This window comes from Trematomus bernacchii, unplaced genomic scaffold (assembly GCF_902827165.1).
Source record: "Trematomus bernacchii unplaced genomic scaffold, fTreBer1.1, whole genome shotgun sequence".
In the NCBI taxonomy this organism is placed as follows: Eukaryota; Metazoa; Chordata; class Actinopteri; order Perciformes; family Nototheniidae; genus Trematomus; species Trematomus bernacchii.
Window position 1 is genome coordinate 6,886,871 of NW_022987803.1, and position 20,818 is coordinate 6,907,688.

The window sequence follows — 20,818 nt, forward strand, 5'->3', positions numbered from 1 at the left end:
AAATGTGGAAATCCTCAGAAACACATTATGCTTTGAAATATAACTGGCAGTAACATTCAACACTCAAACGTTGTACTACGACATAGAAAGTATATGATTTACCGTACTTCAAATTGTACTGATTATATTGTATATTTACTGTTAACAGTGTATAAATACTTTAGTATGTGGTGCATAGGGTATACATTTAGTGTGTAAAGTAGCTTTGTCACACCTCCACTCTCAAAGCCCAAGTTGAGATAAACCTGATGACATCACTCAGGACATTTTGTTAATCAGATCTTCTGTTTTTTTATCCTTCACAAACTCAAGATAACACAGGGTGGGTCCTTTCTCCTTTTAATAGCTAGGATGAATCGTGTACATGTACAGTATAAGCATGTGGAGTGTTATGGATGATGTAATACTGTCAGAAATACATTTTACATGAATGAGAAGAAGCGTACATTGTAATAGTATTCCCAACACCCTTTAACACACAGTTGCCTGGAAAAGAATAAAGCACTGGTCTGATTTCTGTGCTGCTCCACGTATATAATATATAAATATGGATCAGTGAGGATACTTGTCTCCTTTTCTGGGGGCATACATGTGGGCAGTATGATACAGTTTATTCAGCGATTAATAGTTATGCCTTAACCATGGGAGACTTTTGACAAGTTGGAGCAAATGTTAGACACTGATGTTCGTGTGTGGTCATGCTCACGCTCCCATCACTGTCTTTAAGGAAGGGGGAAATACTCAATAAATGTACAGAACATACATGTGTCAACGATTGACAACAGCTTTTATGTCACAGTATGTTTCAGCCGGAGCGCCCACTGAAACATAGAAATCACCAAAACATATGATTTGAGCTACATGTGATTGTATAAGTGTTTTCAGCTAAAATATCATTACATAACAACGGAAATAAATTAAGAACTACTATTATCAGGATGTATATCCCTAAGCATGTGAAGTAATCATCCAGCCTCATTGAGTAATTTCCTAAATGAATAGAAGTACAAAAAAACAGTTATCATGTACAAAAAGAACTACAGTACATACGTCATGTGATCTAAAAGTATTGATTGTAAACAGCAAAAAAAAATGTATCAGCAATGCAGGTTTGTTCATATTGTCTGACCCCGTTTCAATTCTGTGAGTTTTCTGATTGTGGGAATGACATTTCCAACATCCAGCTGGCTGCATCATATTCTGTAGTGAGAACTTTACAACATATATTTTTAGATGCCAGTACTGTATATTTAGTTTAAATCTATTTCCTTTTGTCTTTATTTCCTATAATCAGGCCAGAGCAATCAAGGACCAAAAATGTGCATGGTACTATGCAAAAAAAAAAAAGGTTTTTCATATTTGTATTTGCCTCTCCTGTGAGATGTCTCCATGCTTTAATGTTCAAAAAGCTCTTTATTTTTCTCATACTGCCTGTGCTTGTATCACGTACAATGTGTTGGAGCGCTAGCCAATAGAACAGCGAGTGTTACTTAGTGATGTCATTATGTTACGGAAGTAGACAAAGGAGTCCAATGAAGGCGTTTCAGGCGGGGGGGGGGGGGGGGGGGGGGGTGTAGGGCCCCTTTAAAAATAAAAACAGACACTTTTATAAGAGGTTGAAATTGCCCCACAGCCAAAGGCACCATTTATAGGACTGCTATAAATTATAAGGCCTTTTTGTACGTTTGTTTTACTAGAAGATGTAATTGCTACTAATAACCTGAAATATTGATTTAAATGTTACTTGATGAATGTCTCTGGCTTAGACGCAAGGATAATGGGCTGTCAAATATATAATACAGATGTTTTAGCCTATATGTAAACTACCATGGATTTCTATAACAAAAAAATACATTTTTCCTATGGAGGTTAGAAATATGGATGCCATCATTACAATAGATGGTATTAAAGCATGAGGCTGAAAATAGAAAGTGTGGAAAGTTTATGAGATGACGCATCCGGTGTCCTTCTGAGGCTTCAGGTCCGGCTCCTTCACCGGCTTCACCTCCGCCTCCTTGGGTTTCGCCTGGAGAAAGAAAAACGGTAACACAAATGTAAACAAAAACTGATAAATTGTATTTATTTTGTTATGTTTGCGGAAGCTGTGATGCAGTCTTGCCGCGGTACCTTGTCATTTTTGGCTCCCTTGGTCAGGTCGAAGGTGGCGTAGACTTCAGGAGTGCACTGCTCGCTGAGAGGCGGCAGCTCGAAGGCGATTGGCTCAGCCAGGCCGTAACTGGCCTTCAACTCCAGGTCGGGGGCCTCGGCCGGGACCTTGTGGAAGTATCTGAGGAAAAATGTCAAAAGTCAAAATTCAGAACCATCAGAAAAAGGTGCTTTTGCCAGTTTGAATGCAGCCTAAGAAAATTACTATCACACAATCGATTCCCAGATATATACTATTTATTAATCAATAGGTAATCTTTCGTTTATTATGTATTAGTCTCAGAACTGTCAATCACATCTGTAACAATGATAAAGGAAAATCAGTAGAGGCTTTTCAATCATAAGAGAGGGCTCATAATCAACTTAAAGGTGGGGTATGTAAGTTTGAGAAACCAGCTCGAGATACACTTTTTGTTATATTCCATGGAATGCTCTTAACATCCCGATAGCAATGAATATCTTAAGTGCTTTGACAAAAAATCCATACAAAAATGTCATCTGTGGAAGCCGTAGTACTGTAAAAAGCACGACCAATCATTTTAGCCGGCCCGGCTAAAGTAACTGGATGTCAGCCTTCCATCTGTGCACAAACTTATCTCGTGCCCTCATTGGTCATGTGCGCGTTCGTGTGTGTTGGAGGAGGGGCTCTGTAAGGAAGTGGCAGATTTTTTCCGGTTGTGTATTTTCAAATTCTAGCGCACTCGAGCTGGTTTCTCCAAAATTACCTACCCCACCTTTAAAGCACAATGATACATTGCTATGTTAAAATGTGTGAATAGATTAACTTATACAATATATGATTAGAGTGGAAGTGGGAAAGTAGCCTTATTTATTTTTTCTTTATTAACATTTGTATAATTTCAATCTGTATGTTTGTACAATCTAGGGAAAATGGCTTGAAAAAAGTTGCTCACAAAAAAGGCCAAGACAATTGTAGTGTTTAAGAATAGATTTAAAAAGTACAGTAAGTGACTTTCTGTCTCTGGAGTTTTGGGCATTGGATCATGGGAGTTGTCTTCAGTCATTCTGCCTGTGTATTCCCTTGTGCACCTTTAAGGAGGTTTTTTACCAGGAACAGAATTATCAAAAGAAATCTCCTCCTCTCCAGAACTACCACAACCTTTACAAACACTAATTAAAGCAGTTTCAAGTTAAAGAAGAGTTGTATTATGTTTAGCTGAAGTTAACAGTTTCCCCATAAAAATACAGATATTTAAAGACTAAAATCCTTCATTTGGTTAAAATTAAAAGTAAAAAATATAGAAAAAGGGTCAGCTGAATGAAACTTGATTAAAATGTAAGATTTCTTTAATGGATTGTTATTCAGTAATCTAAAGTATTTTAGTTTTACTGTATCTCATTTAGTTACGCATGCGTTTTTGGATGTTTTTCTCGTAGGAACAACAGTGTATGTACAGTGAGTGAGTCTTTGTGCCCTGACTGACTCACATGAAGCCATTTTCTCTCTGGCACTTCTCCAGAGTGTTTTTGATGAGGCCGCCCAGTTTGAGGAAGAACAGCTGCTCTGATGGTTTGGCCGTGGAGCCCGGCCCTTTGGTCTGACGGTACTCTTTGCACAGCGCCTCAGCACGGGAGTAACCTGAACAGGGAGGGGTCATGTTAATACAACAAAATCCAGAACTGACTGAAAACCCACCTGTTTCAACTGCACCTTGGCTAATAATAACATATTTTACCTATATGGTGTAAGAGGCCCTTTTAAGTTTTTTGTGGTTTTCCCTTTCCTGTAGTGTGTTAGAGGCTAAAATGCCAGAACTGCCTCCATTGGACTCCTTTGTTTACTTCTGTAACATAGTGACATCACACGTGTGCTTCTATTGACTAGCGCTACAACACATTGTACGGTAAGGGGCTGGACATCTCTAAGCGGTTGACGAATCACAACAGAGCGGGCCAGCTAACCAATCAGAGCAGACTGGGCTCTGGTTTCAGACAGAGGGTGAAAAGAGGTTCTGCAGCACAGGCAGTATGAGAAAAATAATGCTTTTTGAACATTAAAGCATGGAGACATGTCACAGTAGAGACACCAAATACTGATATGAAGCTAAAATGTGCACGATAGGGCCACTTTAAATACGCTTATTGTAAGTCAATTTGGATAAAAGTGTCAGCTAAATGAAATGTAATGTAATATAATGGAAGCAAGAAATACAAATCTATGACTACTTATTTTATGTCCAAAAGTACATGGACAAAACAAAACACAGGAATAATAGTGTAATGACCTAAAAAAAAACTATGCTTAAACTACATGTTACTAAGACAAATTAACAAAACATGCATTTGTAGCAGACTCTTAGGAATTAATTCAGCATTATCTGTGGTTAAACACCATCAATCATCTTATATGACTCATAATATGACGCAAAAGTTGACAGTGTCAGAGTGTTACTATGGTAACGTGCAATGTTGGGATTAAAGTTTCTTGTGTTTTTAGCTGTGTAAATAAACGATACACACCTTGTGTTGTCAAAGATAGAAGTTGTTTGCCTCCATTTTCTCACAACTACACATTAATATCATACATACACTGTGCATAATGGAAAAACACTGTGTGTGTATGTAACATTAACCTTATCTAAATAATGTGCCTTTAGTAAGAAGACATAATGAGTGTATTAGATAAACGGAAAAAATTTTGACAAAAATAAAAAGAGCTTGAAGCATAATTACTTACTAAATGTTTATGGATGAGGTGATAAATGAATTGTGCAATTGGCCTCTGTAATACTTGTGTTGTTCCATTACTTTTTTTAATTCTTGTATATAATAATGTTTAAGGGTGCTATCTAATTATAATGCTTGTTACTTAGTTTACTTTAACACATGTATATAGTATGTGGTTAAAAACATTTTTAAGGTGGAACGCTAGTCAAAGATATACGTACACTTTTCTGCCTCCTGGAGGGATCTTATAGCCTCACCGCACTTGTCACTCGCCAGCAGCGTCTGCCCATTATAGCAATAAGCCTGCAAACACAAGTAATGAGTATAACATTTCAATAAAAAAAGTCAATTTGTTTCCTGTCTTTGTAAAGAACAGTATCATAGAAGGCACGTACACGGACTAAGTCTATTGTGCCTAAAAGTACGGTGAAGTGAATCAGGATAAGCATGAACTTACATAAGCCATGTAGAAGTGCTGCTTCAGCTCAAAATACTTCCTCCATTTGCCACTGCATTCTGGCTCCAAGGTGTTCAACGTGTGGTCTGCGGACAGAGATAATTACCTTTAATAGCCTGTTAAGGGCAACTTTTTTTTTTAATGTTTTGATATTAGCATGATTGAGTTGCCAGTTTGCCATGCGCGCATCAGCGTCCGTCAATTTGTCGTAACGTAAGCCTATGTGAAGCTTGGCTATGTGCATTTGTCTTCATAAAATAACCTTTACTTTGTTTCTACAGCTAATTACACTTCTAAGCAGACACATATGATAAGTTGTGTTCATCAAGGCTCCATCTTAGGGCCCCTTCTCTTTCACTTTTACAGGCTTTCCCTAGCTTAGATTGTTTTTTTAAAAGTTACCATAACTGTACCTGAGAACTGTAAACCCATGTAATGCCAAAATACATACCAGCTTTTTGATAAAAGTTTGCTGTCTCAAATGCCAGCGCTGCGATGAGTGTTGCGTTGTGCTTCAGTTCAATTGCTCTGGCAATTGTCACTATGAAAAAGGAAATAAATTGAAAATGAATAAATCTCGGATGTGACAAGGAGTCATTACGATGTATTGTTCATCATTGCCTGAGTATCTGCTGTCAGGGCTAAAGAGTACAAGTACTATAGTTGCTAGTGCAGATTTCTAGGGGCTTCTGTACCTTCTTGTGCCTCTGCTTGACACTGGATGATGTATGCATCCATCGCTCTGGGCTCCAGGTCTCTGCCCTTTTCAGCCGGGGTGATGAGACGAGGGATGTGGACCTCCTGTAGCAAAAATGCCCGAGAATTTGTGGATTTAAAAATCAGCAAGTCAATATCATGCATTCCTTTGTTTTTGCAAAGGGTCTGTGGCAAAAACGTTATGCTCATTTTAAACTGGGGGTTTTCAAAGTCTGACACTGTCACCCCCCGATACCCACATATATTCCCCTACTAACTTAGGTTGGCATGAAGTCGGCTAATAAGCTGTTGGCTAAAAGTTATATTTAAAAAAAGGGGATCCCATATAACCACGGAGTGCGTGTTGGCTAAAACGTTATGTATGTATCTGTTGACATAAGTAGATTGGCACCATTGGAAATTGGGCAAATCAGCTTTCATCTGTTCCTGTTTACTTCTACTTAAAGCAAAAGTCAGTGATTTTTTTAAGTGATTTTTCTCAGGCAAGTTCTGACATGTGATTCTCATTGTCATTACATGCTTCAACCGCATAGACGCCCACCTTACAGTTTGAAAACCTCTCATTATACTAATGGGGTGTTAGCAAATGAACATTTTGGCGTCACTAAAGAGGATTTAAATAAAATGTACTTCACTGTCAGGAATTCTCTGGATATACGCTTTGGTCTCTGAATTAACAGAAAGTAATCAAAGCAAATTATGTTTTTTCAAAGGCTTAAGTATATACCATAGAAATATACCATAGAAATAATGGCCATGAACAAATACAAAGAGTAGGACTGAATGGCTCTATAAAAGGTTAGAAAGGCCTGACTTGTTTGCAGCTGCTTACCTTGAGAGTTTTGAATATGCCAGCAGCAACTTTCAGGCTCCGGTGAACATCTTTCGCTTCAGCCTCTGTCACGCTATTGAACAGGAAAACAAGATCGCAAAACAAAAGTTAGCAGTCAGAAAGTTATAAAAAATATAGGGTAGACAACGGATTTAACATAAATAAATACAGTCAAAAAAAGTACATACTTTTCTTTCCCTGCTAGTCTCGAGGCAAACTTGGTGTACCACAGGGCTACATTGAAGGCCATGGAGACCAGTTCAAAGACTGCATCCTGCTGGGCACTGGGAGGAGAGCATGGACACGGTGGTTACTCACACTGCTATAATCACACAAGTCAATAATGCTATGATTCAAAATGCTGTGTAGTCTTCATATGTTTTTAAAGCTTTTTTCTTTGAATTGCAACCATACACACTAAAAAGAATGCTTCCATCCAATGAGAATGGAAGTATTCAATCAGTGTTCATACCTTGGTGTGTTTCCTTGTAAGGTGTCAGTCCACCTGAAGTTCTGAATGAATCTCATCTTGTTCTCCTGTGTTGTTCCATCCAGGGCTGTGATAAAGCCTATTGTATTATAAACCAATATTTAAAAAAACAAGAAGCTGTTGGTTATGTGCTAGGCAACACCTAGTAACAATTGTTAGAATTGCAGAATGCATTGTTAGAAAGGAAAAGGAGAGAAATATGAATAACAACATTAACAATACATTACAAGTATGCAATTGTTTTTTAGGCAATGAAACGCTTGGTATCAACCATCAAATGTGGAGTATTAACACATTTCTCTTTCCGAATCTTTTTGAAAGGAATGTTTAATGAGACTGTTGAGAATGTTTTAAAGCTTTACCATTCAATCAAATGGAAATAATTAAGATCTTATAACATAATGTTATGCATATTTCTTCAAAAATCACAATTCACAATTGCTATTTTGGCTAATTTGGGGATCTCTAGCAGGATTGAATACACTTCTGTAGGTTTAAACAACGTTTGACTGAATATTTCGTTTGGACTGATTGACCAAACCCCTCCGATATAAGGAGATAAACACCCTTACAAGACAAAGATGAAACAAAGATTGGGTTGCATATTACCTTGGAGGAGGGAGAAGTATGCATCTGTGGCATTTTTCATGATCTCAGGGTTGCAGGTGACATCAGTGAACATCTCCAGCAGTCTTGCCCTGTTAGTCCGCAGGTCACTGTGTGTGTCAAACAAATGGCATTCAATTGATGCTCTAAAAATCATGATCATTCCTGTATTATGAGTGATTATATCCAACACCTTTTGCACCCTTTTAAGGCAAAATGTGATCAAATGACAGTAACAGGAGCACAACATAGGTCATCATTACATCGTCATAAGAGAGGATAGACAAAAACAATTCAGTAAGTGTTCATGGTCACAGTCAGTCCAACTTCATAACACCTTAACCAGTGTAATAGATAGAGATAAGACGTACTTGCATATCTTATTGGCAGAGGGGCTTCCTGCCACTCCATAGAAATTAAAGGACACAGGCGCTGTTGCCTTCAGGGGGTTCCTGTGAAACCAATGTGCCATCCTGTGGATGAGGACACACCTTGAAAAATACAGGGTGACAAACAGTGAATGAATGTGTTGTATTTCTGGTATTAATACACGTTTTATACATTAAAATAAATGGCCTAACAACTAGTTTACATATTATAGACTGGTGTTTAAGTGGGCAGCATTAGCTAGCTCATGTGTCATCTTAGCTAACGTAATTTTACCGTCGCTACGACTCGCTGGGCCGTGTTAGCACCCTCACGAGGCTATATCCCCCCTTCCCAAGTTTAACAAATGGATTCTAACCCTCTGTGGTTACTTGGGGCTATTATAAATCGTGTTTTCAACAATTATGTGTAGACAAAAGTCCATTACGTAAGCTACGGAGAGCAACAGCTAACGGCTGGCAGTGGCTACATCTGGAAATGTACAAAATAATAACTGAATCGATGTGACAACTGACTTATTATACGGTTAAATTAATGAACTGTATTCGGTAAAATAAGGTATCCGTTTCGCTGCTTACCTGACGTTCTGGTGCTGTAAATGTGAGATTTGATAATCCTAGTGGAAAGTCTGACACTGACAACAACTTACTTCCGGAAATAAACACGGAGAAGACGCTGACCAATCGAATCCCGCCGTTTAGTCATGTGAGGTGTGTTCGGAAAATACCACAGAAGTCAGATCAGCTTCTCTTTTGTTCAGGATTAGTAGAACAAACCTCCTTACATGACTAATGTGTCACCTATCAGATCACAACGTTATTCTGTGAATAGTTATAACACGTTATCTGCTTTTATTTCCAGTAATTTCCTCATTATGTCCTCAAATAATTCCTGTAGATAGCTATTTTACTACTAATTAAAAGGTGTTAGTTATTTAGGTTGAGTTTGTTGTGTTAAATATGCAGCCGTTCTGTTGAGTGACTGCTAAAAATGGATGACTGATAACATTTACATCCATATTCTGTTTTGTTTGGGAACCAATTTCACTTTATTTTCAATATCTTAAATCTCCAGGTTGCTGGAATCTAGTGAAAGTGTACACATTTTAAACAAACCTCCACAATAATTATGTTTCATTAAAGTTATAGTATTTCAAAAAAGGTGGGCTTTAAAATAAAGTGTGCATAGTTTTCCATGAAGAGACAAACATTGAAAATTCTGCCTTTTATTTTTTTCCTCATTTGGCAAACATTAGGTGAACCACAAACAGCTATTTCAAGTGATACTCAGAAAGAAAAGAAAACAAGCAAAAAAAACTCACTCTCAACAAACTAAAGAATCATTACACATCCCACACACATACAAACATACGAGTCATTTTTACATAGTACATCTTTGTGTATAAGGCTATCTTTGACATGTTCCTTAAGAATGCATTGTGCTTTTCAACATAACATAAGATTTATCTATTTCATTATCACATTCACTTCATATTCATTTACCAGGAATCTCCATTAGGGACGCTGACATGCACCAATATCAGATTAAACCACTCTGAGTGGAGCCACTGTCACCTTTTGCGAGCAAAAGGGCACAGCGATGCAATTATTTAACATAATTTTACAATGAAGATTTTTGTGACATTACCATTCACTTTTCCCTCAACATCTCATGAAGAAAGACAATACCAAAAATATATATATTTATGAGGTGAACTACAAGTCCCTAGCACTGACAGGCGCATAATGTGAACAACAATGTTAGCAGTGCACCATTAAAAATCTCTTTTAAAACAAGTTTAGGCACAAAGTAACAATCAAAGGCACTTTTGGTCAGCTTTAAGGCTATAATAGCATCAATATATTTAGTTAATTTTCTCAGTTTTCTACTGTAAAGAAAGGTTACTTTAGTGTGAATGTGTTTTTAAATGTCCCTAACAGCTGAATGAAAAGGAACAGCAACACCTTGTCATAAGGTCCCAATGTAAGGATCCCAAAATAAACTCTAACAAAGGTGCAAATATAGAAAATGCTGAATCCCAGATGACTCGTGTTTGCAGGAAGACAGACCTTGAACAAGACTCCAAAAGGTCGCTTTCACCTATCAGAAAGCAAATATACAGTCACAACAGAAGAAGGAAAAAAATCAATTTCAATCAAGCTCTCTTTTTGTAGCCAGGGGTCAATGCAGTGGGGAGTGGGAGACTGAGTAAGTAAGTGGTGTCAGCTGACCTCTCCTCAAAAAAAGCCCCCTGGTTACAGTGAAGGTTACATTCAGTAACACAGATACCATTATGTGCATGAAATAATGTTCTCATTCAACTTTAAGAAGACAGTTGTATAAACGAGTTCCCCATCATATGTAAGATTGTCATACACATTTGATTGAGTCTGTACAGTACATTACACGTGCCTTTTTTATTGTCGCACTTAAAACCCGTACCGTAAAGGCACATGTAAAATGCTTATAAATGATTCATGAATGCAACACAGTAGCAAATAAGTTCTGATATAGATATACCCAGCACTGTGCAATAAATCTAATGTTTTGGATTGTAAGGCACCCAGAGTATAACAAACCTGGTGAAATGAAATTGAGCCGAGCTTGCATTTAAAACAACACAAATATCAACAAAATCTTTGGCAACTGTGCAGCTTTGGTGATTAAAAAAAAGAGTTAAAGCTAGCTGTGTACATGCAGCATTTTTGGACTTGATTTGGTCCAATTTCCGTGAAAGACCTTGCTGTAAATAGAGAACACTCCAAGTGAAAACACAACCCAGTGCAGCCTCCGAAACCCTGAAAAGTTATGTATGAATGGCACGTCTGCAGAATACCAAATAACATTTTACCCAAGAAAAGTTACAGTTCAAAGACGTTTGGCGTAGTTCTTGCATAGAATATGGTCCCGAACGTCTCCCCATCCTCCGTTCTTCATGTGTGTCTTGTGCTCTACTGCCTCTGCACCCTGAAGGACGAGAGATTGAGGAAAGAGACCCTCCTTGGCCGTTTTAAGGCTCTCCTCCACCTTCTGTGTGGCCCATTCTGGCCTGCAGTTCTCCTTCTTGTGAAGGCCACAGTCTCCTGTGTGGAGGACCCTGGAGCCATGTGCCACCAGCACCTTGATGGGCTTTGATATGCAGGTTCCCGAGAGGTGCTGCAGAGTCCAGTCCCAGTTGTAGTCGTCGTAGGTGCAGTATTCCTCGTGGCAGCCCATCAGTTTGTAGTACACATCTCTGGAGATGGCCATGCCTATGTTGTGTTTAGTGGACATCCACCCAGTGGTCAACACCTTATTGGACAGTCTGTTGAAATCAGTAAGGCCATTGTGGTTACCCAAGGCTAGCATGTCACAATCGGGGCAGCTGCTTTTCCTGAATTCCACCATTGATTTATAGTAGTGGAAAAAGTCAGGTAGGATGTAGTTATCCTCCTCCAGGAAGATCACAAAGCCGCTGTAGCCCTGCAGGGCCGGCACTCGCTCCCACACGAAGTGCAGTTTCCACCACCAGTGGTGTTTAGTCTGAGTGATGAAGGCCTCCCTGTAGTGTCCATAGGAGTCAGGGTGTTCTGCGTTGAGGCATCCTGTTTTGCGAGCGTTGTCCTTGGATATGTCTCGAGGGCAGTCCCTTGGATCCTTCCCAGGAAACTCGCTGGGATACAGCTGAGTGCTGAAGGGGAAATAAATCTGCAGTACTTTGCAGAAAGTTATCCCTTGCACAATGGCGTTTATTTCCTCTGAAAAGTAGTCATGGCTAAAAATAAGGAGGAAGCTGTGGACCTCAGCAGCTTTCTCCAGTGACTTGATGAACAGTCTGAGGTATTCAGGCCTGTTGTGGACCTGAACTACCAGCACCAGCAGAGGCTCCCCTGGAAACGTATCCGCGTTGTGAACACACTGCTTGTAATTGGCACTGTAAACGGACTGAGTCAACTCTGTAGGCGAGCCAAACTTAAACTTTACCGCGTCACCAGAATGCATTCCCTGGTGTCCCGGCTCGACGTTATTAGGTCCAGTTGTGTCATTATCGTTGACTAATAACACACGTGTGGAAATAAGCAGAGTCACAACGACAAAGGAAACACCCAGCAGCGCGAGCAGATTCTTTTTGAGCACCCGAAACCTCATTTTCTTAAAGTAAAAACAGACTTTGGACTTCAACAGAAATGGCTTGGATTCACCTTATCGCGAGCGCCTTCATTGTAAACTTCCTCGCGACAGTTTTCCTCGTGCGGAGAAACTCTTATTATTACTGTCCAACGATGCGTGTCTTTAACTAAATGTCAAACGTTTTATGACGGCTGCTTTTCTTCTCGCATGACTGTATTTCCTCTTCAAAACCGAGCCATTTGCCAGAGCAGTCGCTTGTTTTTACCACCTGTAGAAAAGTAGAACAAAGCGTTATGTATATGTTGTGTTTTTAAAGTCGGCGTCAAAGTAGAAGCTAAGTAGCGTTAGCTCCATTTAACTTACCCAAACTAGGTGTAATGTGTCAACACGCTCACACCAGGAAGAGGATGATAGGACATGATACATCTTGGGTACAACTTCATTCACTGCTGACGTGTACTACCCAGCCGACGGGGGGGGGAGTGAGCTGCTGCTCAACGAATCATTGTCCTACCTATGGTTGTGTAACACGAGAGGACATGTAAATCAGCCAGATTTGAATAGTGGATGGTGGGAAAACCTCCTATTACATTTCGTGCATTAAAATGTAACAATGTTTGTTTTGCTAACTCTACAGTAGCCTATCACAGTATCAAAGGGGGAAAAAGCACTTAAACTATACCGGTATTTTTCTATGTATTAAATGTGGTTTGTTTTATGTTTAAATAACAAAATGTTGGCTATGCATTCATTTACAGTAATATCATTTTCTTTCTCCTATATTTCCACATACGTTTATTCTTTTGTTTATTTATTTCATTTTTTTCTATTTCTGTTTTTATTTCAACATTTATTTCTCCTTTTTTTTATGTATTTATTCATTTATTTCTGTATGTATTCATTTAGACATTTAGTTCTGTATTTATTGTTTTACTTCTGTATTAATTTACATATTTGTTTATACTTATTTAATGTTCTGTCCTGCATATTTGCATATATTTATTTATAATTGTATTTATTTCAGTATTCATTTTAGCAATTATATGTGTGTATACTGTATATTTATTTATTTATTTTCTTTTCTATTTCCATATGTATCTATACTTGTATTTATTTAATTCAGCATGTATCTAGGTAGGTTTACTATACTGCATATACTGTCAGGTATCTTGTGAATTTCCACAAAGGATCAGTTATGTGAATCTGTAATGATACGTGATTAATTATACATTTTGTATTATTAATTTGAGTATGATTACTTAAAGTAACAAGTTCAATATTAACCACTGCGATGTGTTGAAGTAGAAAATTATAAAGAACCAGGAAATTAATACGAGTATACAATTACACCCACATTTTACCTATACAGTACTTGAGTAAAATACTTTGTTTATGCAGAAATAAAAAATGAGTGTATTTTTTTTATTATTATCTTTTTTAGGCCTATTATTTCCTGACATTGACATACCATTTTTGGTTTGGATCCATAGCTAGACTGTTGAATGAAATAAGAAAAAAGCATTTGTGTTTTTGAAATGAGGTTTCGGAAACTTTATTTACGTCAACAGACTTTTTCAGGCAAGTTCAGGTTTGACTGGTTGAATTGGAATCTGTTTTCTAAAATCTCACCAAAACACATAACAAAAGGGGTGATGGGTGTCATCCCTGAAACTAGAAAACGTGAAACCTGTGAAATGACTTTCAAACAGGACATGAAACTAGAGCTGCTGCACCGGTGTCAGATACTGGGACTGTATTGAGCTTAAATAGGACACTGTTATGTGGAAGAATACATGTGTTATTTGTCAAACCATGCATAATATTCAGATATTCAGTGTAGATAACTCACAAATGTTGTTTTCTAACTAGAGGCTGATAGCTATGATATCGTTAATCTTGTGGTAAATAATTGCGAAGAGCTTACTAAATTAAGCAAAAATGGTATCCAAAATTTCAATAAATCACCTGTCTAACATGGCAACAGGGATTAGATTCCAGTCTTTTTTAACAATTATACAGTTTTTTTAATTGAATTTAAAGTTTTAATCTTCAGCGAGAAAACTGGTATCAATGTGAGGTATTTTGTTGTTTTTTGATTATTCTTCTATAACTTCCAAATGAGAAGAAGTTGACGAAAGCTTTCGCCATTATCTCTCTGTTATCTAATAGATGGATATAAGATATGAACTGTGTAAACATGCCATATTCTTTTTTTTCTACCTAATCACAGTTTTTGAGGAACTCACCATAACAAGAGAGCTGATGGGTTTTTCCTACTGAAACTAAACGTCTCATCATTATGTCATAAAACCACGATAGAAAAAAGTCTGGGACAGCTCAATGACAATAAAACTGTTGTCCTGTCTTAAAAAGCTAATTCCCATGCAAGCAATTTGGTGAACATGTGTTATTATATTGTGTTACTATACATTGTTTAGATACATCTACATTATTTGACTCATGACACAAAAGTATTTCAAATTTTACAATATGTCATCATATCTTTGTAGAATTTGTGTCACTGTGCTGTGAGAACCATATATCTTTTCAAAATAAATTTGAATAACAAATTACCTCCCTACATATGCAAACTGTGTATATGTACGCAAGTCATGTGTAAATATTTAGATGCCCTTTTAATTGTTTACCATGTCTAGAATCTCTAACAACTTTCCTTCGGGGTGAAAATTATTTCGTATTCATGAGTTTCTCAGAAAGACAGCCCTGATTTTATCTTTGCTGATCCAAGAGGTTTTCAAAAACATATTTAGCTTAAGAATGAGGAACATTTTCTCAACATGGAAAACACTTAATTGTTGGTAAATTCAGAAACATTCACCAAATTTCAAGATGGTTTTTGTCTCGACAGGAAGGGGAAGAAATATTGTAATCTTCAAAGTAACTCAAGCATTCAGACAAATGAAGTGGAGTTAAAAGGACAACATTATTCTCTGCAGATTAGAAGTATAAAGCATTACATGGAAATAACCATGTACAAACTGTAGTTACTTTTAAGGTACCTAAACACAGTACAGAGCAAATGTACTTAATTAAATTCCAAAACTGTACTCTTTATACCCCATGCATTTTTTTTAAGACAAAGACCCTTGTTGACAATATTCCAAAATCACTCTGGGTTATATTGTGGCATAAAATGTGATGTATAAACCTTTTTTATTTGAGTTCCTGGATCACATGACTGACACAATGACACAGGCGTAAGATGCTTGAATACAGCAGTTCATACTAGGCTTATGATGCTATTAGCAAAGGCCTTTTTCTCTTTTGAACCCTTTGCAGGTTTATTATGAGTTATAATGCACAGTATTATATATATAATACGCATTAATGCAGACTTTCTATTTTGCTTGTCTGAGATCTCAACATCTTTTTAAAATATTTCTATGAAATATTGTCATTCATGGTCCTCAGAGGATAAATCCTACTGACTGCTCAAATGTTTTTAGCTTGCTAATTTGAGCATTCAGCTCCAAAAGACTGCTGTGCCTGGGCCACTTCAGGCCTGTTGTTGCTCAGGCTGCTGGACAACTTCCTTCAGATAACAAAACCACGCTCATGACAGTGGAAATGGGTGTGCGTGTTCCCAGATAAACCGTAACACCAAATAGTTCCCTATTCAAATCATGTGGCCTGTGTTGTCTGGCAGAAACTATCTATACTTTATGGAAATTGAGTAAGCAAAACAGTGATAATCATAATCAGGGACATTCTGAACAGTACTGCAGAATGTATGTGCATTAGAGATACACCTTTCTGAAGCTGGGAATTAAATGTGTTTGTCATTTAGTCTTCAAACTTTTACTAGACTTCCAAACATACAGAATTCGAGCTGTTTATGTGCACAGAAACTATATTATCTTGAGATGTCATGTGTTACAAAAGTCTCCAACATTTCCCTAAATTGTATCCCCTAATTTGTTGTCCTGTTATAAGTGTCCATCTTCCATTTAATCAACAAATAAAGCCTAAAGGTTGTATTTCAATTGCAAATCTCAATGTAATTATATCATGATGTTACACTAATGCCCCCTTGTGGTTGGTTTGCAGCAAAGCAGGTAACACATGTTGTTAACCCTAGAACAAAAAACATTTTCACTGAAAGTGTACCTAGTTACAGTGAATAAGTGTATTATAGTGAATTATGGTGGTCAGAGAAACCGTTGCATACTTTCAATTAAAATGTTTTAAAAGCTAGGCTAAAAGCACCCTGGGAAGTGTGTTTTAGATTTGATAACGTTTATTTTTGTGATTCTGTACTTTGAATGGAATTTATGTTTGCCTGTAGCCTACACAATTAGTATTGCAGTGCAGTTATAGATACTTTTAAATACCTCCTAAATAAAGTATAAAGCATGCACTAGTTGAAAGCAGAAAGGAACAGTTACAGTGCAATGCCATTGTTTTTTAAATAAAAGGTTATAGAAAGGAAATGACAAATAAATTATCAGGAAGGTGACCCGAGGCCTGTACTACGAATCCAGTTCAACATACCCTGGATATGTTTGAGTTAGTTTAGCTGGTTTACCTAAGCCAAAACAAACGCGCTCGCGGTCCTACGACGCTGGTTATCAACTCGGTAACTCAAGCCAGGGTTTCTCTGTCCGGCTGAGTTAGAGCTAGCTGTCTTAGCTAACAACAGTTAGCAGCTAACGTTTTCTGCAGTTTGTGTTGCCCCTGAAAAATGTGATGTAGTTATTTAAGGGTAAGTTAAATTAACGTTATTTTACAAGTTGAGAGAGTTAAGTTTTGTTAAAAATCGTCAATGTAATGCACGTTAGAGGTTTTGTGTTGGACATGAAGTTAGCTAACGTTAGCTAACTCTACCAAAGGTTAGCATGTTAAGCTGTACTTTCTGTGGCAGCTCGCTTAATACAAAGAGGGGCTTTGTGCATTGTAAACTTTTCTTACAAATGTTTGTTAATCTACTTTAAACTGACCATTGTTGAGGAGATGCAAAACATACTGTACATGAGTTGGGTCCGACATATACTTTGAGTAATGTTACTTTGCTGCTAAAAAATTAAACATCATTATTAAATGAGGACATCACCAAAGTGTGTGAGTCTGTCAGGGGATTATGTCTATGTACACACTGCTCTGGTATTACTTATCTTGTAAAATGTAAGTCTGTCGCTCTTGTCATCGTTCAGGCTTTGCATTTGGACTCCTATGAATGGTTGTGGATAGGGATGGGAATTTGAAAGCAAATGTATATTCGAATATTCGACCCCCAAAAAAACGGTTAACCGATTAACCGAAATGTACATAGCCTATCCTATAAAAAAAAAAAAAATGTGGGAAAAAAATTACAAAAAAAAAGAAATATTTTAATTTTGAAAAATAAATAAATACATGTTCAAATAAGTATAGAAACCAAGTCGAATTTGTCAAATGTATTGAACTGGTGATCACAGTTTGAACAGTTGACAGCTATAGACCTAGAGCTTTCATGCTTAAAACATAACTTGGTTTTCTGATGGATTTGGACATAAACGCGAGTGAAGTATAACCGGACGCGAGAGAGAGAGATCAGCACCTGCAGCTCTGCCTGCTGTGAGGGACCGGTGAGTGGAGCAAAACACACCTTTAGACCTAACACATTTAGCTATGGCACTGTCGTATACATTGAATTATTCCATTTGATAATATGTAATCAACTTAGGCACCCCACCCAAAAAAAATTATTTAAAAAAAATATATATTCATAACTCATATTCTCATATTCGAATACCTGAATAATTTCGAATATTCGATTAATCGTTCCCATCCCTAGTTGTGGACTTGAAGGGAACGACTTTCTGGCCTTCCTGACATCCAGGAAAATTGTGAGATTCTAATCCATTTTAATGCCAAAAGTAAGTTATTGTTTTTAACTTTTTAAATATGTTTTTTTGGGGCATTTCTGTTTTATAGGACAGAGGCAGTAGAGATCTACTGGAAACAGTGGAAAGGGGGGAGATGATATGCAGCAAAAGGCCCAGCCGGATGGTTGCTCCTCCATGTGGAACGTGTTCTATCAGGTAAAGCACTTTGGTACCCAGTTATTTATGGTATTGAGTTTGAATTTAGCCTTTGGAATGTAATTTCCAACTGCGCATTGTAAAGACTGAAAGATTTAAAGCTTGACATGATTTGGTATTTTACTTAGGGGACCTATCATGCAAAATGCACTTTTGTACGTCTTTTATACATGAATATGTGTCCCCGGTGTTCCAGGGAACTCACCAAGTGTCAGAAAACACAACCCTCTCTATTTTCCTCCATACCCAAATCTCTAAAAAAGGGGCTGCAACGGATCTGATAAAAACTGATCCAGATTTGAACACTGTCCTGACGTCAGGACAGTGGCGCTACGGCTATTGGGCCAACTCCACCAATCAGGAGGAGACAGCCACGTCCATTGCCGGTCGAAAGCGCTGGAGACGATGTAGTACATATGCCAGGCCAGTAGATGGTGCTGTTCTCACAGAATCAGCCCTTGCAAAAACAGAGCTAGAAATTGTCAAATTGAGCGAAATGAGGCATGGCTAAAATGCATGATCTGTTTGGTATTTTGAAAAAAAAAAAGTATAAATATGCCTTATATAGGTATGGTCCTACACTATATTATTCAAATATAGCATGATAGGTCCACTTTAAGAGAATGTTTGTCCTCCTGTCTTCTCTTATTTCCTTATATTTCTTTCAGGTGTAACATCTACCAATGGTTGTAGATGACATAGACCTCCTCCACCTCTTTGCTGTCCTACTAGTCAACCCTTCTGATCAGGTCCTTTCCTAAATAGTGGTAAGTTTTACAGTTCAGTGTATGTTAATTTAGCAAGTTAATGCTTTACTGCTGTTGAATAAATCCTATATTGCTAGTGATTTTATTACAACTACGATTTGTAAACTTCTTTATTCCAATTACAATAATATTTTTGTTATAATTGTAAAACACATCTTAACATCCATCAGCAATCAATACAACAAATCATCCAACACAAAATAGAAGAAATCTGGACCTATTCTATTTCTTTTTATACAACAGCATGTATTGGGACTGCTCATTGATGTCATCAAGAGCCATTGAGTCTACCTTTTGTAGTCGGCCTCTCAAAATGTTTATAATTTCTTTGTCTCTGAACTTCTTTAATGCTTAGTTTTTGTATTGATGATATTGTTTTGTTCTTTATTTTTGCAATTGTGTAAGTGCTATATGAATAGTTATACTAATATTATTGTTGTTACCATCATTACTATTATTAATATTGTTTTCTTTGTTTTCTTTATTTATCGCTGCAGAAAGGATCATGCCAGCCCACATCAAACACCTGATCAAGAACTTGTGAATCTTCAGGCAGAAAAGCATCACAAACAAAAGTAAGAAATGGTGAACAAAATTACAACAGGAACTCATTTGTATGACACTGAAACATCTTTAGACGTTAATACAGAAGGTACATTTCATGTTTGTGTAACAACAAAAGTAGAAAGTGCTAAGCTAGGTGGAATAAGGGCAAGGTGGCAGTGAAATGTGTAAACAATCAGCCCATCAAGATATACGCATATGAATTTATACTATTGTTGAAATGTTTTTGCTACCCTTTCTTTGTGTCTTATTCACATTCTGTAGAAGAACAATCTGAGACACCAGAGGCCTGTACTACGAAGCCGGTTCAACATAACCTGGATATGTTTGAGTTAGCCGGTTGGCCTAATCCAAAACATACGCGCTCTCGCTAAACGGTCCTACGACGCGGGTTATCAAGTGGATCGCTCAAGCCAGCCGTGTCCTATCTAGTTAGGTGCGCGTTCACATGAAAGGGGTGGTATTTGGAGCATTCGACCAATCACAAACATGGAGAAGCGTACTGACAGCGCAGCGCGTCATACTTCCTGAATGAAAAGTGAACTTTAATATTAGACATATGAAGAAGTTAAACTTTAAACATCCATGACTTAAACACTTTATCCAGGATAAAAGCCACATAGCTGCACCTGCAAGGTGAATACAGCTGGTAAAAGAAAAAGTCTTTGAATGCGTACATTAACAGGTTTATGATATCACTGCCCCGTTAAGACACGAGTGGATCTGACTTTAATTACATTTGACTCGAGTGTTTCGTCAACTTAATGTGTTGCTTAAAATAATACTTCTGCATACAGTATGTGACACTGTAAGTGTTTGCACGGCCAGATACGGCTCAAGAAGCTGACTCAAATAAGGAAATATATGATACATTATGATGTGATATGCCGCGGACTGTACTGTTACTTCGATCCGGTTACTTATGTTGTGGCAGATATTTAATTAAGCTTTCTTAACGCTAATGTTATAATAGTCAGATTGCTCTGAAGATGG

At 37.5% G+C, this 20,818-nt stretch overlaps 2 protein-coding genes across 4 annotated transcripts; both read right to left on the minus strand.

The window, feature by feature from the left end:
* Nucleotides 1-1,583: 1,583 nt before the first annotated feature.
* On the minus strand, nt 1,584-9,028 carry brox (BRO1 domain and CAAX motif containing). 3 transcript variants are annotated; one of them, XM_034150641.1, is made up of 13 exons: nt 8,922-9,028; nt 8,328-8,447; nt 7,960-8,066; nt 7,333-7,429; nt 7,049-7,144; nt 6,861-6,933; nt 6,007-6,112; nt 5,763-5,852; nt 5,312-5,397; nt 5,076-5,157; nt 3,616-3,766; nt 2,128-2,287; nt 1,584-2,026 (listed from the first exon to the last, which is right to left on the minus strand). In XM_034150641.1, exons 2-13 carry the CDS (start codon nt 8,426-8,428, stop codon nt 1,943-1,945), a joined length of 1,233 nt encoding a protein of 410 aa, XP_034006532.1. In that variant the 5' UTR covers nt 8,429-8,447; nt 8,922-9,028; the 3' UTR covers nt 1,584-1,942. The 3 variants fall into 3 exon arrangements, with proteins under 3 accessions (XP_034006532.1, XP_034006533.1, XP_034006534.1); XM_034150642.1 differs by having other exon boundaries at nt 8,328-8,429; nt 8,922-9,011; XM_034150643.1 differs by lacking the exon at nt 8,922-9,028 and having other exon boundaries at nt 8,332-8,404.
* A 524-nt stretch (nt 9,029-9,552) lies between these two features.
* LOC117498421 (alpha-1,6-mannosyl-glycoprotein 2-beta-N-acetylglucosaminyltransferase) lies at nt 9,553-12,922 on the minus strand. The gene is made up of 2 exons (XM_034150510.1): nt 12,817-12,922; nt 9,553-12,721 (listed from the first exon to the last, which is right to left on the minus strand). The coding sequence occupies exon 2, from the start codon at nt 12,469-12,471 to the stop codon at nt 11,212-11,214; it is 1,260 nt and encodes a 419-aa protein (XP_034006401.1). The 5' UTR covers nt 12,472-12,721; nt 12,817-12,922; the 3' UTR covers nt 9,553-11,211.
* Nucleotides 12,923-20,818: the final 7,896 nt, after the last annotated feature.